At 47.5% G+C, this 22,330-nt stretch overlaps 1 protein-coding gene across 2 annotated transcripts in view; it reads right to left on the reverse strand.

The window, feature by feature from the left end:
• Nucleotides 1-17,724, reverse strand: part of LOC149325017 (protein 5NUC-like) — a 219,060-nt gene extending 201,336 nt beyond the window's left edge. For both annotated transcript variants that reach the window (XM_089563149.1, XM_089563148.1), the window contains exon 1: nt 17,385-17,724. In XM_089563149.1, the coding sequence (XP_089419275.1) occupies nt 17,385-17,579 (195 nt within the window). In that variant the 5' untranslated portion in view covers nt 17,580-17,724. The remainder of the gene's footprint in view (nt 1-17,384) is intronic.
• Nucleotides 17,725-22,330: the final 4,606 nt, after the last annotated feature.

Genomic DNA, 22,330 nt, shown 5'->3' on the forward strand with positions numbered 1-22,330 from the left:
CTTTTTGCACGCGTCATTAGAAATCGGAAATTATAATTGAAATTATAATTCCGTGCATTATCAAACGCACAGCGACTGATATCTTGATAAACATTGAGAAGGCACTGGCAGCAGTTATTTTTTGTGACTCCTTTGGAGACCAACCGGCGCTTGCATGCCGGTCGCGTAGGAGGGCTTACAGAGTCTCGTTAAATCTCGTTAAGTCTCGTACGGTGCCCGGATGTTCTCGTTTCAGAGCCCGGATGACTGGATTTCAGTGCCCGGATGACTGGATTTCAGTGCCCGGATGACTGGAATTCAGTGCCCGGATGACTGGAATTCAGTGCCCGGATGAGTAGATTTCAATGCCCGGATGAGTAGATTTCAATGCCCGGATGAGTGGATTTCAATGCCCGGATGATGGCTCTCGGTCTCGGCGTGACGTCACCACACTGCCGACAACGGGGGCTAAAAGCATTTCATGCTTAAAAACCGCTCCGTTCCGAGCTAACAGCAGTGTTGCTGTCAAGCGCCCAAGCGGTCTGCTCTGCGTTGCGCCGGTGACACGAACAGATTGAAACGGCATTCGACCGCGTCTTCCACTACATTTTCCCTCTGCACTGTCCTAAAAAACAGTACTTTCTGCAGTTCTACATGGAGAAGGCACCGCTGGAGCGCATAAGCGCACAGAATCCTGTTGTGGCTTTTGGCTTCGCATAAATTTCTTGATTACTTCGTACTAACGGTAAAATAACCGGTGAAGCCTGCAAATGTAGGGTGGTCCACTCTTAGCGTCAACATGCGAATTTGTGGCAGCGCTCTTCGGAGCGCCAGTGGATCCGTCGGCGCCGCGTGTCGAAGCAAGGTGTCGCAGGAACCAAGGAAACTGGATTCGGAGCTTCGCGTCGTCTGACATTTCGCTAAACTCGGAAAAAGATGTAGTAGAGAGGCATGTGGCCTTCGAACGCGATGTAGTTTATACACTCGAAACTGGTGCACCTGCTGTGACAGTTCTTGAGGGGCGTATCTGCTTGGTCCGTCTCGGGTGCGGCCGCTGCTTAATGCCGAAAGAACGAGAAAGCGCGTGCGTGTGGTCGGGTGGGCACTGCGTGCCTGCTGATTGCGCGTCCCTAATAGGCACATATTTTTTTTAAACAATCGGCACTTTGCATTATGGCGTCAGTTGAAAATAGTATTTGGTCGAAGCATGAGGTGTCACCATGCAAGGTGGACACGTCAAAGCTGCGGCCTTCAGTTTGTTAAGTCCTGCTGGTTTATCGGATATTTACTGCAAGCAAACAGCTGTGGCATTTGTGCAATGCATCATGACTTTCAAGTTCTGTCAAATAGCTATGTTTACAGAGCCGTTGTCGTTAATAATCAGTCGCCAGTGTCGGCAGTTATAAAAGAAATGTTACGTAACCCGCAATGCTGCTACATCATTTATCCAAATTATTACTTATGTTTTGATTTTGCAAGGGTCACAGACGACACATCTTAGTGACATCAGCAGTAGGTGCTCACGTGTAAGGTTTGTGTAGCTGAAACAGCCTGCAACCGCACTGCCGCCGTGGCTCTCTGTGTTCTTCACACTGCTCCGCTTCAAGCCGCCTTCGCTTCCTGTAGTTGTTTGAACAGCAGACGACTGCGCAGTGGTTTCCCGAAGACCTCGTTTCAGATTTAATCGCACATACACCCAAATCGGGCTACTACAGCTAAGCAACCGCATACAGTAAACACGGAGAACCGCAGAGAACGCACGGGACGCACGGACACCGCCTTTCCGAACCAGCCAGAGAGGAGGAAAGCAACATGGCGGTGTTCGGTGCGCTGGGAGCGAGGCTAAAACTGAAAAAGGTCTATAAGGCACGCTTGCCCATAGAACAGGCGCTCGCTGCCGCGCGCTATGCGTCATCGTTTGACGTTCGCCGCAAGCGCGTGTTTATCGTGGATCACCGTTGCTTTTCGCTTCGAGATATCCAGGCTTAACCTTAGCTAAACCCCAGCCAATTTTTTTTATGATACACGGGGCCCTTAACGCTATCGCATTAATTCGCTGAGGAATCGAGGACGTCCGACTCACCAGCACGGTTACGAGCGAACGCTTGCTCACGCCTGGGCAAGAGGAAAACTCCGAGGCTGTACGAGACGAGCTGGCGGCGGAATGTTCCCACCACAAAGCTTCGCACCACTGGCGAAGCGCTGAGTGCCGCGCCTGAACATCAGTGCGAGCCGAAATCCCGAGACGAAACGAGAGTGCTATCCAGCGCGCGCGCAGCAGTCACCCAGTCCGTATCGTTCATGTCCTGCGACGCCGGCGTTCTCCATTGTTAGTTACGGTAACTAACTAGGCTAGGGAGGGTGCATCGCGGGGAAGCCAACCACAGGGGACGAGCGAGGCAGGTCTCCACAGAGAGGCCAGTGCACACGAAGTAGGAGTTCACGTCAGTATATATGAGCAACCTCTAAGAAGCGAAATGACGCTTCTCAAAGACCGCGAATCCTGGTGCCCCATTTTCAACGGGCACACTGGCGAATGGCCGAGAAAGCCCTTCGACTTGAGCAGAAAAACGAAAACCGCACCCCGTGACACACCTGTCATGGCACTATCATAAAAAAAATGAACGATAGCTCCTGATAACAGTGTACTGATAACAGACCGGAGAATGGACGTGGAAGGCTGGAGACGTAGTTACGAAAATAAGGAAAACTTTATGCAGACTATTTACATGATTTACAAGTAAGGGCAACCAGTCAAGAATTAAAAGTTAATAGGGTCGAGCGACTGGATGAGCCTTGTCGCCAGGGCCCAGAGCCTTCGTTCTCACTTAGGACGCTTGTTAAATACCCTAAGGCTCCGGCCCTCCGCAAGGCGGTGGCCGAATCAACACGAGGCACAGATCGGAAGAGCTACATAGCGCACGGGAGCACCGTGGGAATGGTCGAGCAGGATTCGGAGGACCGCGGCTACTTCGCCCCAAGTGCACGTGTCCATCGAAACAAAGTTGCGGCGCTGTGGTTACAACCTCGGCGGTCTTTCTCCGGTTGGGAGGGCTCTTGTTGGGCACGGTCAATTACTGGAAGACACAGTTCCCTTCTTCCCCCGTCCTCTGTCCATCGTCGGTCGCCTCTTGCGGGGAACCAAAGGGTAGGTCCTTCGCACCGATCCGAGCGTGGGAAGAACTACACAGGCTGCTTCTAAGCCAGGCATCCTCTATTAAAGCGGAAGCCTTTAATGCCTTATCGTTGTCGACAGAAGGTTGTCAGGAGAATCTTGTCAGCAGAGGTGTTAAGCTTTTCGGTTGTGACGTCAGAGTGTGCGGGCAAAATCAACAGCGGAAATAAAAAATAAAAATAGGAAATAAAAACAAAATATAAGAAAAATGAACAAAAATAAAAACTTGAATCTAAAAATAAAAACAAAAAATAAAAAGAAAGAAATCAATGCCAAACAGTGCGCAAGGAAAGGCTTTCGCCTTGTTCTGTGGGGTCATCGTGGGGTCGAAGGACCTGTCGAAACTTCCTCTGCTGTTGCCCCCACAGTGTTCATCCCGGTCGATGGAGTCTGCGCCTTAATCCACTTAGACAGAGGGGTGGGGGAGCATCCGGATCATTCAGTGGCCAACCTACTGGCTGACCGCTGGATAATATCGGAGGCAGCACAGGCCAGCCGCTGACCCCCCTTAAAACCGCGCGAAGTGCTGTGCAAATGGACCTCTAGTCAAGGTTACTAGATTACTTTTCCAGTTTGCAAATTCCGACGCCGCGGATGTCACCCTTGCCTGTACCGCCGAGCGGGGCGCTCTCGTCGCTGTTTGACCGGCTTCTCGGCAGAGTAGCCACGCTGACCACATCAGCGAAGACTACAGCGAAGCGTTTTTTGCCAGGCGTTTTTTTTTGTTGGGTTAAACTGCGCTGCAAGTTGATCGCTGCTCCTCTGTATCCTTGCCAGATTTATATAAGTGCGTTTCGAACGACGTAGCTCGTGCAGCGTTGGCTCCGGCTGCAACTCAACGCAGAAGCGCAACAGCGTCGGTGCACCCGAGCTATGCGTCCGTGAGTCGGTGCGGCCCAGCTGTCGACCTGTCTGCTCCCAAACCAAGGAAAGACGAGCATTCTACGTAATGTGCGACCGCAATTCACACTGACCATCGCCAAGGCTTCAAACATTTTCTGGAAAGTGCTGGAAGAGCTATAGAAGTGCAGCCTTGCTCGCTTGGGTTGTGCTGAGCACGTGTCGGCATTCACTTGTTAGATACTGAACTTTGTTATTGCTACAAGAATGCACTTTTTTTCTAGAGACGTTAATCACCATTTAGACAGCAAGGAGAAGGTGGCTGTTGCAAACAAAAAAGCACGTTTCTTGTAACTGTTTGGCCCATTAAGATCTATATGTTTTTTTTCTTATGCTAACTGAATAAACTACTTTCAATCTGAGTAAAACTCTAGTTTGAGCGAGTTGGTTCATGATGAAATAAGAACTGGTATGGCGCAAGAAACGGGGACACGGAAGTCCTGTGTTTTGTGTGCCTTCTGTGTCCCCGTTTCTTGCGCCATACCAGTTCTTATTTCATTTTTTCAATCTGACCTGTGCTATTACCGTCATTTTTCGCGTTTTATGACCTCAATAACGTCGAAGTTTCACGGTGGTATTGCTGCATCTCCCTTTAAAAAGCACGTATGCATCTTTGACAGTCTTGCTTCAAACCGATCGTACATGACCATAGGTTTCGATATTTTCGGCAACATGCGACTCATCTACCGCTTCGTGGCCCGCCGTAAGCAAGGTGCCATTTAGTTTGTAGAGAAGTAAATAAAACAAAAAACTATACCCGACCAAGATCCAGATGTATCATCGAAATAGATAATGATTCAGACATCCCGATCGCACCTCTGCCGCCCAGGACCATTTGCGCAGCCTTAATGCCAGTGTAGTTGCACATTCAGAATAATATTTGTGGCCTATCTTGGAAATATCTTTGCTAAACAGGAATTACCGGCGTAAAGTGGTGTGAAACACGGCGCGCTCGTCTGATAGCGATAGTCCGTGTGACGAGAGACCGGCCGGAGCGGGCCAACAGCGCCGAAAACGCCACCTCGCGAGAGGGACCCGAATGGGGCCACGTTTGGCCGCCTAGCTGCAGCGGAGTTTGCAAACTGACCAGGAAATCTAGTAACGTTGCCTCTATTCCATAGGAATTCCCCAGTGTTGCATTTGAAACAAAGCGAGCACCACTTCGAACTGCTGAATGTGAGTGTTGCACACACGAGATAAGCGTCTACCGATAGCGTGTCTCCCTCCTTGGCGCCCGAGCATCACAGTTATCAAAAGGCTGCGTGAGCAAGCGCTGATACGCGGGCTCCCCCTTTCTCACGGATTCCGCTCTCTTTTGAGAGCACGTGATGGCACCTACGCGCATCCAACTTCAGGGGACGCACACAGCGTTGACTTCGAAGTGAAATCACAAGATATGCGAAAAACAGGGTGAATGTTGGTAGCGAATTTCTTTATTTGATAGTCTGATAGAAGGTTTGCTTACACAACCACTTACTACTGTGGCTACCTTTTCTTGTTCGATGATCTCACGAGGGCGCCTGTCCTTGCTTTTTCCCACTAAAAACACTTAATACGGCCTGCATTTGTTACAGGCATTACAATGATTTACTAGTTCTGCGTCTTCTTCGTTCTTATTACTTACATAGCGATTATGGTCATGAACAGAAAACTGGGCAAGTTGGAACGGATTCATCTTAAAGCAGCGCGACACACAGGACGAGAGAAAGAAACAAGAGACGACACGAGCGTTCGTGTCGTCTCTTGTTTCTTTCTCTCGTCCTGTGTGTCGCGCTGCTTTAAGATGAATGGTCATGAAGGCGCTCATTTCAGAAGCGAATTGCAGGCCCTTCCTCGATAAGTGTTTTTTAGTGGGGAAAAGCAAGGACAGGCGCCTGTCTTAGAAAAGATAGCCAGATTACGAAGTGCTTGTGTAAGCAAACATAATGTCAGGTTTTCTAAAAAAGAAATTTCCAATCAACATTGGCGCTGATTTTCACATATCTTGTGATTACACGGCATTGCTAGATGTACACAGTCTAGCGCGCAAGCGCAGTGACAGCTGTAGGTAGGGCCTGCGCTGCGTCATTTGCTTCAGCGCGGCCGCTCCGCCAAGGCACGCTTGCTTTGCGGTAAAGCTAAGTTTGCTCTTGCTATCTGTGAGAAGAGTGAATAAGCAGGGATTCTTAGCAGCTTACAAGTCGCAAATTTTCACAGAACACTAGCATACGTCTCTTCCCACTTGTATTCTTTACCAAGGCTTCACTAGTTTCGTCTCCAAGAATGAAACCAAAAATGCGTCACTTCAGAGCAATGCAATAATGCAGTGAAAGGAATTGGTGCGTATGGCTTAGAACTACCACTTTGAAGGCGCCGATCCAAGAGGCTAGACTCAGTCACCGTTCACTGCAAAACGGTGGTCAAGGAGGTCCCTTCGGCGTAGACGTCGGGCGGTGGAACGTAGTGGCGAGAAGTTTTCGAATGCTATGCTTTTTTTTTCAGGAAAAATGCGCGTTTTACTGCCGGACAAGCACTAGCATATTCAGAGAACCAGATAATCGATTTTCGCCGAAAACAATAACTGGATGGAATAGTGTCCAGTGTCCATTAAACACCACGTTTTAATCCCAGCGTTTAGGTGATGTCCACACCCAAAGGGCCTTTTACATGCTTTGGAGGAACAACCTTTCTTTGTGTAATAGATTGACACACGGGGTGCTGACGCATTTTGAACCTTCATTATCAATGCATAGGTCAAAAAATTTCACTTTCCGATTGGGTTTTCATTGTACCTAAAATGATTGTTTCTGGAAAGATTGGTGTGCAAGGTACAGGGTCAGAGTCGCAAGGGTGCCGTCTGATAATGAAGGTTCGAAATGCGTCAGCCGCCCGTCTGTCAATCTCAAAAAAGGAAATGTTCCTGAAGCGTGGCGCTGCTACTGCGCGTGTGTAAGTTCAGCATTTCTGAGATGTCTTATAGTGAACGTTTTTCGAATAAATGGCAGTTGAAGACTAGCGTCTGTCCTGTGTATTTGTGTTCTTTGTCTCGTGTGTTCACTAAGCGCTAGCAAATATGATTTCCAACGCCTGTACCACATATGCTGGAAAAGCAGAAGTATCGGTTTCTTGCAAGAGAGTCTCAAAATGTCAGGGGAAGGAGCCGGTGAGAGAAAGGAAGCCAGCAGCCGCCTGGCCCACCAGAGAGTATCCGCCAGAGATGCCGGCCAGGCGAGAGGGAGCCAGTCTTCCCAGCGGCCGCGCCCATTCGAGACGCTTTGTTTATCCTTTCGGCGGAGCAGCCACGTCAGCCTCCATCAACGCGGCCTGTCTGCGCTTTTTCTCGCCGCACACTGCGCTGGCGCTGTTCCGGCCGCTCCTCTGGGCAAGACGTTATTTCGGGCGCCACCGGCTGCTTCCGTCCCTTCCGCGGTCCAGCTCCTTCCGAGCAGAGACGGACAAAGCGAGTCCGCTCCCCGTGGATTGATACGGTCGGTGGTCTCACTCCGAGGCAGTGGAAATGCGTTGCCTTATGCGAGCACTGATGAGGTAATAAAATGTAATCCCTGCATTGGAAAGGCACCAAGCCAACGCTGTTTTTCACGCTAGCCTAACCTGTCCTCCTTGAGTGTACATCTTCTCACTTCACGCCGGAATAGTTAATGTTTGAAGCTTCTTCATTCTACTGTTCGGTCACTTTGCTCCATCCTGAGAGGTAATTGCATCTCGTTATTTACAGTATTAGCAACTTCGAGCAATCACAATCTTGTGTAATTTGTCGAAAGCACCTAAAGTACAGTACAACATAAGGGCAAGGGAAATATGGTTTGTGCCATTTTCCCGCACAAATCATGCTCAGAATAGGATAAAGTGCCGTATGCCCCCTATACTGAACAGCTTGTATAATTAACACAACATTTTTAATAACATAACATTTAAAATTATAATTAACAAAGCGGCCCGTGGTACTGTGTATGCAGATGTAGATAATTTGTTAGTGCTGTATACCTACAAGTGCACTTATGTGCTGATGCCCTTGAATGTGCACGACGGTATTAGCGATTAGCTATTGCGCCGGTGTTAATTGATACATGTCTTTGGGTTCGTGTATTCTGTATGAGTAATGCTTTTCATTGCCTCGCATTTTGTATTTTATAGCTACGAAGTCTAATGTATGCTTTTTACTTTCTAACAGTTTCAATCGCAGCTGTGTTTTATTATAAGGATCAATTATCCGCTACCAAAAACGTGGTAAAAACTTTGGTCACTCATGAAGCAGTTTCTCGTTCTTATCCTTGTATTCTCTTCTGTACGGAAAGAAATGTTAAATATAGTCTTTGTCTATATCGAACATACAGCCTGTTTTTTCATGCGCTAAAGCTTTCCAGTACCACTTCTTCCTTCAACTGTGGAAAACTGGGGCATACTCCCGGTATCATTCCCTCATTAGTACTTCCTAACTTCTTACTCTCAATTCTGTCGTGTTGAGATACTGTGGCAAAATGTAATACACTTAACTTCTTTATTTTTATTTTAGATCGCCCGAGCTTTATGAGCGAATCTTTGTATTGAACTGTAATTTCATTTCTACAATGTTATGTTAGCAAATCTTGCTACTGACCCTGAAGGAGGCTGGAGTACTTTCATGTCAAATTAACCCTTTGAGCGCCAATCCCGACCTGCACTTGTGATGCCAGATGCCACCAATTACGCCAATTATAAGTCACTCGTACGGCCCCATGTGGCGTTGCTCCCAATGCCAAAGGGGAGTTTACGGCGATCACTTCCGTTGGCTGCAATTTGCAACACTAGATGGCGGTAGTTGTCGGCCCGTTTGCGCCTTTACTGCGTGTTTTAAGGCCGTCAACAGTCATTTTCGCTAAAAATCGCTAACAAATGAGGATTTTGATACGTTGTTCGGGAATTAATTTGGCGGTTAAAGAGTTCCAGCGCAGCAGCAACTCTGGTTATTTTGTTCGTAACATGACTAATGATGACCCGGTGGGCGTGTTGATGGGGCCGTCGGGATTGTGAAAGCGGTTACAGCTCCGGTTGGCTGCAGTGCCACTGGCCTGATGTCCGCCCAGCGCTCATCCGGGAGACGGATCTGCCGAGGCCAATATCTAGCTGCGGTCCACATAGAGGCATAGCCTCAAGAATCTTTCCTTTCCAAGACACAGTTCAAGGAGCTGACGAAGGATGCAGTAGAAGTGCGCTTCCCACTCCGTAGTATGAAAAATAAAATTTCTGCTGAAGGCGCGGAGAATAGAACCCAGCACACTAAGGTTGCTAGGTGAACACGCAACGAGTAGGCTACAAAGCCGCCTTTTGTAAACCACGGTATTTATTATGCTGAGAACATGTTCCATTAACACAAAATATTTACAGATTGGGCATTGCTGCTTCGCGAACAAAGTGAACCTAGTATAGACAGCTAGATAGATGGCCATACAGACAGACAGCTAGACACACAGACAGCTAGACAGAGCGCTAGATAGACAGACAGCTAGACAGGGCGCTAGACAGAGCGCTAGACAGACAGACAGACAGACAGGCAGATCTCTAGCCAGACAGGCAGACGGACAGACAGACAGGCAGCGATAGCTAGCTAGACAAACATCACTAAAGAGCATTTATTAAAAAAGCAACTAAAAGTACTTATTTAATATTAGTTATGAAAAACAGCAAATTAGGCTAATATGTCCGCGCTAATGTCGAATTATATCTGACCTGGAAACCAGTCCTGAAACAAATGGCAAGCATGTCGGGATAAAATTTAATACAAGATTTGGAGGCTTTTGCATGAGGCACACGAAATCTCAGTGAAATCAATAATTGTTCACAGTCAGTGGAGCCACGCACAACTTTTGGAGAAACTGCACGTCACGCATGAGTCGCCTGTCATTAAGAGTAGATATACTACTGTCTACTAAGGCAGAATCAGTCGTAGATGCGACGGCGACCAACGTACGTAAAATGTCGTCAGAGTGTTTTCGAGTTGTCTGCATTCGTCGTTCACCAAGGCGAAACTAAGGCCGCCTACCGCGTTATCGGTACTGTGGGCGCTGGACGCACAGAAGCGGATTTATAGGACGTGATACTCCAATACCTCGGCCAACACCCTACACTCACTGGCATCATTGCTTCGCAGGAGCATTTCCGCTAACAATTTCTGCTAACTTCCGCAGACATGGCCTCCTTTAGATAGTGCAAGACTTCATCTGTTGAGTGGACTTGTGGGCTCTTCCATATTTCCTTCTTACTGGCAGGAGCGATGCTGTCTTTTTAGAAGAGTGCGGTGAGGGGCTAGTTGGTACGACATTATGAGAACAAATAATAACTGCGCGAAAAGGACGGTACAAGAGAGAAGAAGAACAACACGGGCCAATTGCAGACTTTGCGCATTTATTCTTTGTTCTCATACTCTTGTTTTTTAATTATTTGGTTGCTCAATTTCTGTTGTTTGCTCACGATTAAAACAAGAGGCACACGTTTAAATTACGTTTCATGAAGCAATAACCCTGCTGCTCGTCATAATTTTTTCTTTCTTGTATTGGGAGTTGGCCTAATAGTTCCGCTAAAGACATTCCTTTTTTTGTGGTTCTTCGTAGTTTTTATTAACCTCGCCTAGTCTTCTAGGAGTTCCTAATGCTAGTAAGTGATGATTAGATTGTTCTGCACATGAGGAGATTATAAGGTCGCCTTGTCTGATTTTAGGAAACCTGAGTCAAAATGTTCCGTCGTCCGTCCGGTATTCCATACTCTCTTCGTCCTCCTGTTTTCTGTTCAGTTGAAATGAAACGCATGGAAAACGTAAAGTCACTTGGTTTCTTTTTCCTTTCGCTGTTTTTGCCATCCTTGCTTTGCATGCAGATATTTTTTATAAATGTATCACTCATGGTGACTGACCGAGTGATGTACGCCAGTGCGTGTTGAGGGAACGAATGCCAGCAGTCGTTTATTGCACCGTGTATAGAGCCACGTTGGGCGAGAGAGTAGTGTGAGGGTAGAGAGTAGTACTGTTGGTAGGAAGAGTTATCTTGAAAGGAAACGTCGGCACGTGTGTGCTCGGAAGCAAAGATAACTGCGCGCACAAGCAGATATGATACAATAACCTTCCGCTTTCCAGCGTAGCTGCGTTGGAAATGAAAGGTAGAGGAGGAAAAAAAACGTTGTCAGAAGCGCTTCGCTCTGGATTGCTGTGTCTCTGGTGCGGTCGTACCTCCTTGAACCACTTTGAAGCTCTCGCAGTGCGTATTCCGGCTTTGCGACAGAACCGACGCGGCCTGTTTTCAGGAATCCAAGTTTCACATGTCGTGGCGCACTTGCGAAAGCTGGAGCAGCGCAAAAATATCGACGGCCTCTGTACACGAACATCCGGGACAGCTGCTACCATGCAGCTGCGCTCGTGCCGTACGAAGCGGAAAAATCGCTTCAACGCAATCACTGCCGGATCAGGTGAAAGCGCTTCACAGCAGAGGCAAAAAGAAGGGAAGCAGCGCTTCGTCGGGGGTGAGCTGGCCTTGCAGCCGAGAGGGCAACGCTTCCAGTTCTGACGCGGTGGGGCCTTTCCACAACACGGCGGAAAGTTGGCTGCGCTCAGAGAGAGGGCGAGGAGTGGAGGGAGAAAATCAGACACGTGCTCTTGCATTCCACGGTGGTCAAAGGCTGCACCGTAACGTGACACACAAATACTCCGGGCAGAGAAAGTTGTTGCCGTTGAATTGTTGGCTGCGCTCTGCCTCCAGCCCTTATTCATTGCTTGCTGTCCAGTGAATCGAGAAGCATCTACCACGTCGTGTTAAACGCATGAGGTTAGATGTTAGGCCGATGCCACATCGGACTTACCGCTGGATTCCGTTTTGGTACCGCTTCTGTTCATAATATATCATGATATTTGCTTGGTAGTAAAGTTTCGAGCCGAGTTCTTTGCCGACGGCTGCGACTGCGTTACAACTTGACACAAGTTAAAAGATTGGTTTATGGGGTTTAATGTGACAAATGCGACTCAGGCTATGAGAGACGCCGGAGTGAAAGGCTCCGGAAATTTCGAGGGTTCTTTAACGTGCACTGACATCGCACAGTACATGGGCCTCTAGAATTTCCCCTCCTTCGAAATTCGACCGCCGCGGCAGGGATCGAACGTGCGTCTTTCGGGTCAGCAGCCGAACGCAATAACCAATGAGCCACCCCGGCGGACACATGTCAAAAGGGTTAACTGCTGGGCGAGCTGTTATTTTTACATCACATCAATATTATTTGGCGCAGAGCTGGCGACAATAGACAAGATGATTTCGAGCCCGTATTTCACGTGGTCCTATGCTGCGCGTTAATGAGATGCAGAACAAGCTAATCTCTAAAGTCCGTTCCCGTATCTTTGACATGTAAACAAAAATGTTTAGGTATCAGCAGATAAACCATACTTATACAGCAATAAAATCCGCGCAAAGTTTCAGCGATATATTGCCCTGCACTTTTCTACTGATAGAGTGCTCGCGTTGACAGTGTGTGTGGTCGCAGCGCTAGCCAGCAAATTAAATTTAACTGAAAAAAAATCACACCGTCACCTTCTACTTTGAAAACATAAGTTTTTCGCGCACGATAGTGCCATTTTAGGGTCGTTGATGCCTGCGAAAACCTACGCAAAAATTTAAGAAGCAAAAATGTAAAATAAAAAAATTGACAAAAAAATTTTGTGGTCAGCCATGTAGACACATTAAGCAACAAATATGATACATTATGCTAAAAGAATGAATGTAGAACGGAAAACAGTATTAGCTTTGCATCATGTTGATGTTCATAGCGATTCCGGAAGAAGGTGACAATAAAAGAAAAGGCATGTTTTTTTCCTGCTCGTGCATGAATGGAAGAAATCGCATGTTACGAAGGAAGACAAGAGATGTGGCTGAGGATGCGCTTCAGGGCTGTAAAGATCCTACAGGAGGGCCTTTGGGCACAGCGCGGGTGATCCTCGAATATAAAATGAAGAATCTACGAGGCTGACATTTTACATATTTAGAAATAAAAAGCTTTAAATGAGCTTTTAGGTCTGGAAAATGAGTCTCCTACAATCGTGGACTACCAAGAACTTCAAAGCAGCTGATTAGATTTTCTCTATGGCAGAATGATGCGCAGTTACGTCGATGACCCAACCCAACCTACCCAATGACAGCGCAGCCATCATGTGCTCACCCAACTTTGCCAGTAATGTTACCAGTCATGTTTCGTTGTGTTAACACTTGCTCACCAATGTGTATGTACCCAACTCTTATGTAATACCCCTCGTGGGTCTTTAAGGTAATAAAATGAAATGAAACTAATTCTGAGTACGGCGCACCTCTGCTTTCCCGAAATAAATTTGGACTGCTCATTTTAAACCTGGACTCCACACGAGTAAATAATAATCTGGCCGCTAATGAGAGCAGCGCAGGTGAGTGCTGACTTGGACCCCGAGACAGTACGATAATCTCCTTCAATAGCCCCCAAAAAGGCTTAGCACGTTTAGCGTCGCTTTGCACTGTTTCCGGCGATGTGGCAGAGCCCATCACCGGAACAGCTTGAACTGCGGGATAAGTCTAGCCGCGCCAGACGAACAAATGCCCCCACGCTTGCCGGGTCCTGCCGTGATTAGAGCGCGTTTCACAATTTACGGGACGAACACGGAACAAATGACGCTGAAACACAGAGCGGGAACTGACATCGCGTTTTTGCATATCCAGGTATTCTTTTGGCATAAATTGCAGAAATGGACTTAAGATTGACGACAGGGAAGAAATTTAAATGAAAAGCAGGAACCAAGGAAAAGGTGCAGCCAGTCATTATCCCCTACATCCACCCAGATAAAATATCCCACAGACCAAAGAAGCTAGCAGGTAGACGCAGGATGCCAGTCCTGTTTACGGCGCCTACAAAAATTTAAGGACTACACGCGAAAGTTAACAGGGATGGTGAGCTCTCTAATACATGTTACAGGAAAAATAACACATCACTATTACAATTACTTCAACTGAAATGTAAGATTTCAGTGCTCACTCGCGGGCAATTAAAAAAAAAACTAAATTACTGAGAATTAAGCGATTATTGTTATGCTGTATTCCCCTAAGAGAAAACTAATCCCTTTGGATTATACCGTGGGATATTTATATTGCATTTTAAACACATTTTGTATTTATGAATGCACTAAAAATATGTAGGAAATAGGTTCCTGAAACTTCATACACTGTATTCGAAATATATTTTATAATCTGCCAAAAATTTCTCACTTGAAGCATACTCCGAGCACGATTCAAATACTAGGTGAAAAAATATGTATGCCGTTTTAGCATCGTGTCAATGTATTAAAAGTGCACTTTCGTAAATTTCAAATTTATTTGTCCGAAGTATTCTTAAATTCTAACAAACGGGAAGTCCTTTTAAAGGCATTTGCAGCACACTTCTAGCTGCCATAGAACAGTCTAGTTCTCGAAATCGCATTTCGGGAAATGGCGTTTGCGTGTTGGCAATGTATTTGAAATGTACTTTCGTAAATACGCTATTAATTAGACCAAAGTCTACTTCAATTGTAACAAATGGGCAGTCCGCCTAAGCATAATTGCAGCACAGTTCGAGTTGCCGTTGAACAATCCAATGCTCGAAATTGAGTTTCGGGAAATCTCATTTAGAATTTGGCAACGTATATTAGTGTACTTTCGTAAATTCGCAATTAATTCTTACAAAGTATGTTCAAATTTTAACGAATCGGCAGTCCGAGTAAACATATCTGCATCAAGATTCAAGCTACCGTGGAACAATCTTCGGCTCGAAATGACGTTTCAGGAAACAGTGAAAACTCTCCCTTTCCTGTCGTCCTTTCCTTTATGGTAACTTCTAGCAGGAAGGCAGTCACCACTTATTTACGTTTCGTGTGGAGAACGTGGTAGCATTACACAAGCGAAGGCGCCTTGGGTACTTCCGGGCCCGAATATGCCAGCGAAAATGATCCCGACTGGCAAGGACTAAAGTTAGACTCCTCACCTATGCCTTACGCAAGTCACGGCGAGCCCCCAGGCTCGAACGCGGCCAGGACGGCACTTGTGCGAATATTTGGGGGCCCACAGTCTTTGCGCAAAAAACGCCTCACCGGGCAGGATAGTGCATCGTCTCTCGGTGCATATATGCAAGGCAGCCAAGTATGGCACTTGTGGGAGCACTTCGCGCTTGCTGCGTCGGTTTCTGTCTGCATTTGCTCTGTGGAGACACCTTTAGTGTTCCAATTCCGGCACGTGACCTTGCAGTCACATAGACCACCTTGATTGATCGTGACTACGCGTGTTGTAAGGAATAGGCTCCTCATCGCTTATAGCCGGGCAAGTCATTAGTTGTGCTGTTTACAATTTTAACCCGTCTCACCTGGTGAAGCCACCTAGTGCACCTTCTTTAAGCTGAAGTGATTTGGTTTGGTTTATTGGGGTTTAACGTCCCAAAGCGACTCAGGCTACGAGGGACGCCCTAGTGAAGGGCTCCGGAAATTTCGACCACCTGGGCTACTTTAGCATGCACTGACATCGTAAAGCACACGGGCCTCTAGAATTTCGCCCCCATCGATATTCAGCCGCCGCGGCCGTGATCGAACCCGCGTCTTTCGGGACAGCAGCCGAGCGCCGTAACCACTGAGCCACCGTGGCGGGTTTTAAGCTGAAGTGAATATATTTTCGGTGCATTAAATTATATTGAGCAAAGCTGAAATTTGGGCGACTTGGTAAGTATTATCTTATATATGTATATTTATTATACATTTTCATAGATATGTATTCAAATGTATATTTTAAGTCTATTTTTAACGTAATTTAATGTGTTTAATGTATATTTTTAGTATATTTTTATGCACTGAAATGTACTTCGCCGGCCAAAGTATTTTTGACGTACTTGTAAAAACGTTCAATATATTGTTCCTACTATACTTAGAAGCATTCCTACTGCAGTTAAAGCATAGGGATAAAAAATGAGAAAAAGATATGAAAGCAATAGTGTATGTTCAAAATGAATTTTTAGCACATCTTTTTTTTCGCTAAGGGATACCATCCATTTCTTAATACTTAAGCCCAAATATCAACGGAGAAGAATGAGCTGCTGCGGCTTGCTTGAGCTACAGTCTGTCGCGGTACGCCCTTTGGCAATTTATCCACGCTTCTCTGAGAACACACATTAGCAGGACTGAAGAGCATCCGAATGCGCGCTCCGGAGATTTTTTTTTTTTCTAGCATTCGAAGACCGTGCGCACAACCTGGAAGGCACGCAAAGCGTTGCGCTTCGCAGCGCTTCGCATGCGCTGTCCTGTGCCCCCAACAACAGGGGGGCACAGGACAGGACCACTGTAAACATGACTCTCGTTGTGACGTTGCGGCGAAATGCGAAGCTCGGAACGCGGGCTACTCAAGTGCAGGCAGCTCGAGCTACGTACATCTACTCCACAGCTCGAGGGCTGTCGCTTCGGTGCACGGCAATATGGTGCTACAATCGGGTTCACCACCGAATTCAGGCTGTTGTAGTTATACCAATGGCTACTCACTTTTGTAAAAAAGTTAGCAAATCACTAGAAATCAATCACTGAAGAAATAAGTGGATTAAAGTGATCGCTACACGTTACAAAACTCCAACCGTTAAAAAATTTGAAAACGCAATTTCAAGTATTCAGTGACCTGTACTGATTACTTGATATTACTTTAAAAGACCAGGGACTGGTCTTTTGAAAAAGACCAGTCCCTGGTCGAAACGTTGAATAAATCTGTTAAGTTTTTCAGTGTGACTTCCCCAACTTATTATATTTTTAATCAGTTGCCTTGAAGATTTTGTTATCCCTTATATATATATAGAAAAAAAACAGGCACGTGTGTTTGTATTAAAATTGACCCCTTCGTGACTTCGTTACCATTTGTGAGCTTGCGCTCCCTTTCAGTGTCTCTCTTTCCGTCTTCGTGAGGTGAATCGTACAGCGCGCTGTAAGCATCATGCACAAACAACTAGGCTGTGCTGCCGAGCTCTTAGATGTAATGTGGCTCAGTCGAGAACCCCATGTAAAACCGTTCGGTGCAAGGCCGAATTTTTAAAGTACCGTCCGCTTGAAATTCAAAACGCCAAACGCCTCTTACACTAGATAATATTCCGCCGGCCTAAAATACCCTATAGAGACAGGACTTACAACTAGCATGGCGCGTGTCAAGACGTTTCAGAAGAAAGCCTCGCAAAGCTACGAGAAATCCCTAGCATGCTTTTGGTTCCACACGGACCGGACAGAGTGCACGCACGAGCCACACGATGCGTGTAGCGGTGTCGGCGCATAGCAAAGAAGGCACAGCATAAATGGGGCAATACGCACCAGGTGGAGTTGTCTCGCAGCGCCTCCCACACACCGCATCTCAGTGCCTGGCTTGCATCGCGCCCCATACGGGTCGGTGGGGTCGAAGTGCGCGTGCAGATCATTGATGTGCAGGATTGTCAGGTCGAAAGTCTGAGCGGCCACCACCGCGCACGCCAGCAGAAGAATCGGCGTGGTGACATGCATCGCGTTCATCACTCGGGGGCGACGGTGCCCGCAGCACGCTAGATGAGAAGCGGCCCAGACGACAGCCACGCAAGGCGAGTCAGCTTGTACGAACGCCCATTCAAGTGACGGCGTGGGACCGAGAAGGGAGGGGCACTTGCGTTTCTCTCGCCGCTTGTAATGGCCGTCTGATATGGGCGCTTGGCGCCGACGGGGCGAGAGGGCACAAGGAAGGGTTGTTCCCGCAAAGTACTCACGAGTGCCGCCCCCTCGAGGGTGTCGCGGAAAGCTTCGGCCGCCGGAATGCCGATCCAGCCCGAGACGCGCGCGTCGAGGTCACGCGGCGGGCGCTGCGCGCACGTCGCCGCACCGCGCCCCCGCATTTCAAAATGCGAGATCACCATGGGGTAATGTGTCGACGGCGCAGGCTTGCACCCTGTCACCGCCATCAACATAAGCTAGCTAAGCGTGGCAGCAGCCGTTTTGGTAACGCCTCGTCGTCATCAACCACTACTAATCTGGTAATGGCTGCCTATTATGGTCTCTTGTCGCCTGCTGTAAAAAGACTTTTCAAGGAGTTTACACGATCAGGCTCCTCGAAAGTGCGAGATTGTTCGCTCCATAAAATTAAGGCGAACAGTTTAAAAACACTGGGCCTCTTCTATTTACCGTGCTCGGACAGCCCGCTGGATGCCAGAAAGTTCGCCCATGACGGGAAAGAGCATCTGGTCACATGGGCTGGCGACCACCGAAACCAGCTTTCGGCAATAACGGAGACGAGTTGCCAAGGATCACGGAGGTCAGCTCCATAGCTCCTCGTTCTGCTGCGTCTCGTTGCTACGCGTGCGTACGGCAGAAATAGGCTGCTTGGGAATGAAAACAACGACCTGATGTTAATAAGAGCTGCCGCAGACTGCAGAACAACAAAGCTGATCGCATTCCCACACATATACATCGGCGACTACAAAGCGAGCGTGAACCTTTTTCGGTGCACAGGGCGCTGTGTAAGCTTCGAGCAATACTGTCGCAGCATTTAAGAGAGAGAAACTACAGAACAGATTCTTATCTCTGTGTAAGGCCCTCCAGCCCCCAGTGCAAGAGGCCCGCACCGATATCCGCCATGCACTAGACTTTAAAAAAAGCCAGGTCGTGTTCTACTTTCAAGAGGTAGAAACACGTAAGAGGCGAGTTGAAGAATGGTGAAGAAGAGAGTTTAGTTAGAGGAAGATGGAAATTGGCGTTTGATCGGAAGAAATTTATCACGCTAGGAATGAGTTCTGAGGGGAGAATTATGAGCTACCCGATACATTTGTTAGGTTGGGGCAACCAAAAGGAAATAAAAATAATATGCCCCCACCTGCACCGCTTACGCACAACAGGCTCAACCCAATTGGAAAATAAAAGATGAGGCCCGTAGGCAAAATATATTTTCGCACCCTTGGGTGGAAAAATAAAATAAAAGGGAAAATGCTACATTAGCGACCCACAACCGAGGAAGCGGGCCCGGGGAGACTCCCCTGATCTTCCCTGGGAAGTAGCGGAAGGGATGGGATAAATGGATGGGAAATTGGACGTTGGATTGGGTTATGGGAATTAGGTGGGATTGGGGACAGCAGGATTTTGACCAGATTTGGCTTGATTTGATCCTGAGTTCCTTTTCAGGCCTCCTTGAAGGGCGAGCACTCAGTGCACCAATAGTGGGCCCTCGGCGTCGAACGTACTCCCACACCACAGAGAACGTTTTACCGGCGATCTCCGACCGTCCGAGACAGGGAAAATCCTACAGGGGCTCGACTAGGATCCCCTCCCCCAAGCCAGGTTCCGCCACCCCGACCCTCCCACAGTACTAAGAGACAGATATTTCGCAGCACTCGTTCGGTACTTCGGCTCTTACTCCTGCAGTACTCGCACACGCTGCAGCCATCCTTTCACGGTTTTCGCAGTGATCGAGACCGATCACCCTGGCAGAATATGTGAAACTTCAATCCATACTCCCACTCTTTCATGGTTGAAGTCTCGGTTGATGTCCGCAGTGCATCACGTGCTACCACAAGGTATATCGGTCTTGATGCTCGCTGCGATTTCAGCAGTCTACTAACCGTTACTCAGATAGCCGCCGGGCTTTCCCGCGTTTCGGAGCTTACTGGCCTCGGAGTTTGCTGCTACTTACTCCATCTCTTTTCGTGCTTTCAGGCCAAGGGCGACTTCCCCAAAACCTAAGCTTGGATCGCCCAGCCGCATGCCCCCGCGAGGCACCGAGCTCTTCGTGATCGGAAACCAACGCGTCCGCGGCTGGGTGGTACGCCCTCGTACCGAGAGGGAACCGTGACTTTCAATTTTTTGCGAATTTTGGAACGACCGCGTCTGCCCGGGCGATTTCGTCGCTCGGCAAAACAGCTAAGTCGGAACCGCGTCTACCGAGGCGCCAGCACCAACGGCAAAACGACAAAGTCCCGACCGCGTCTACCGGGTCGACCACGCCAAAAGCAAACAGTCGTTCTAGTCACCAGTTCTGCTTTTAAGCCGGATTCCACGTGCCCAGTCCGTCTCCCTTCTCGGACCTGCCCTCCCACTCAGGCATAGGGCATCGTGGGCGCGACACGCTCACAATGTCGCGGAAAGTCTGCTGCACCTTTCCTGGGGATTCGCAACCCCAAGAGTGGATTCCGGCGGATCCACCCACCGCTGTGCGTTGCACCGGAACAAAGCTTAGTAGCCGAAACTACACCAGCCCGTATCCGGTGGCAGGGGGGGCCACGGGCAGGCCGCACAGTCGGATTTCCCCCCCGCTACCCGATACAAAGGGAATGCTACTAATTATCTACCTCCCTTCACAATCCTGGACTGCACGACCGGTGTTCGCGTGGTGCTGTCGTGCCAGCACGTGCCGCACTGCGTGGCGCGCCGCCGACTGCACAGAAATTCGAAAGCAACGCTGCGCCATATTTACGATTAGTACGACTCACGTGCTGCCTATTCACAGAAGCCAAAGTAGGCAGTCTAATTTGCTGTGCATATAATTTGCATGAAGAGATACTGGAGACCGAATATGTATTATGCACCTTCTTCGGAGTGTAACACAGCGGCCTGGTTGCTTACATGTACTCAAGTGACCGATGAACTTCGTTTCCTGGACCCCATGCTCCCTCAGTTTGTATGAATATCGGATGCTTCAGCAAACACTTTAAAAATTTGTCACAATAGGCTAATATAACAGAAAGCACGTGTCTTCATTCGGAAACTCTCAATCCCAAGAGGTGGCAGTAACTGTTAAAAGTAGGGGTGTGCGAATATCAAATTTTTTGAATACGAATCGATTACGATTACTTGGTTCCGAATATCGAATCGAATATCGAATAATCAAGGACAGACGCATCTAATCACTACAAAACATTATTTGAGCACTCAAGAACATCACAGTTCAACTATTAGTGATGAAATGAACACAAAAGATGTGTGTGGCTGCACAAAAAATATCAAAGTCTCGAACATTATTCTTAGAAGAGTGGAAATATTGGAGAAGATGGCTAGCACACAGCATTGATTAAGGCTAGCTTGCCATCAGCACAAAAGCGCGTTGCTGGGATGAACATAAAAGGTTGTCGTGAAGGAAAACCGGCTGCTCCACAAGGTCAGGCAGAAGTAGTTAGTTCCCTTCTAGGTGAAGTGACTTCTCCAGCCACAAAAGTGCCCTCTCACTTGACACTGAACTGGCACGTATTGCGAGGTATTTAGTGCACAGCTCTGCCTATACCAGCTTCGCAGGTATAGCCTCAAAGAAGCTCACCAGCGTAGTCAGCTACTTAATGGCCCAAAGTTACGCATTGCTCTGGGCGCCGCCATATTGTTATGTCTATGTAGATAGGATTTGCGGACCGAAATGAACGCCGGTGGTCGCAATAGAATATTCGGCTGAGTACGAATATTCGCGCCGGGTCGAATATTCGAAGCAACACGAATACTTGGATATCGAATCGAATACGAATACTAAAAATATTATATTCGAATAATATTCGAAAGTTTCGAATATTCGCACACCCCTACTTCCCCTACTTCGCATACCCAATCAGTATGTCTTTTAACTTAAAAGACATACTGATTAGGTAGCTAATTAACAACCAGCTTTTATCAGCTCAGTATGATGATTAATCCTAATAGTGAGTCTGTACGCACACAAAACACAATGCTATATTGCAGTTTGAAACAGATAGGAAGTGATGTAAATATTCAAACGCCCTTCCTTACGAACACAATATTGTGCGGAAATACCATCCTAATTAAGCTAGCGAAGGCCGTATCAAAAATATATCCCAGTGCGCAAACTGCGCCATACAGACGAAACAAAAACCTGAGAGATATTTTAGCACATGCTAGACTCGATAAGAAACCCACGCCGACAATACGTTCATGCCCTCGACATATCTGTACGTCATGCAAGCCTTTCCAGAGCGACACTACCGTTAAAACTGACTTCACCTTCGACCGAAAGACTAGATTCAACTGCGCGTAGCATATTGTCTTCTATATCGTTTGACGCCCTTCCTGTCCCATGCAGTATATTAGTGGAAAAGGGCAATCAGTCAGCGCTAGACAGAATGCATATGGCCACAGCGCTGACACAGAAAAAGATAAGCCAAAGCAGCTTCGGAACGTTTTAACAAACGTAGCAGTAACTTCGATGACCTTATACTGTTCATTCCCCAATTAAGCTTCAAACGAGCAAGACATAGAAAATACAGAGCGGAATTTGAAATCATCAGCATGACTACGCCCACTCCAGA

The sequence above is a fragment of the Amblyomma mixtum genome, chromosome 10 (genome assembly GCF_055824585.1).
Source record: "Amblyomma mixtum isolate Tamu chromosome 10, ASM5582458v1, whole genome shotgun sequence".
NCBI classification, from domain to species: domain Eukaryota; kingdom Metazoa; phylum Arthropoda; class Arachnida; order Ixodida; family Ixodidae; genus Amblyomma; species Amblyomma mixtum.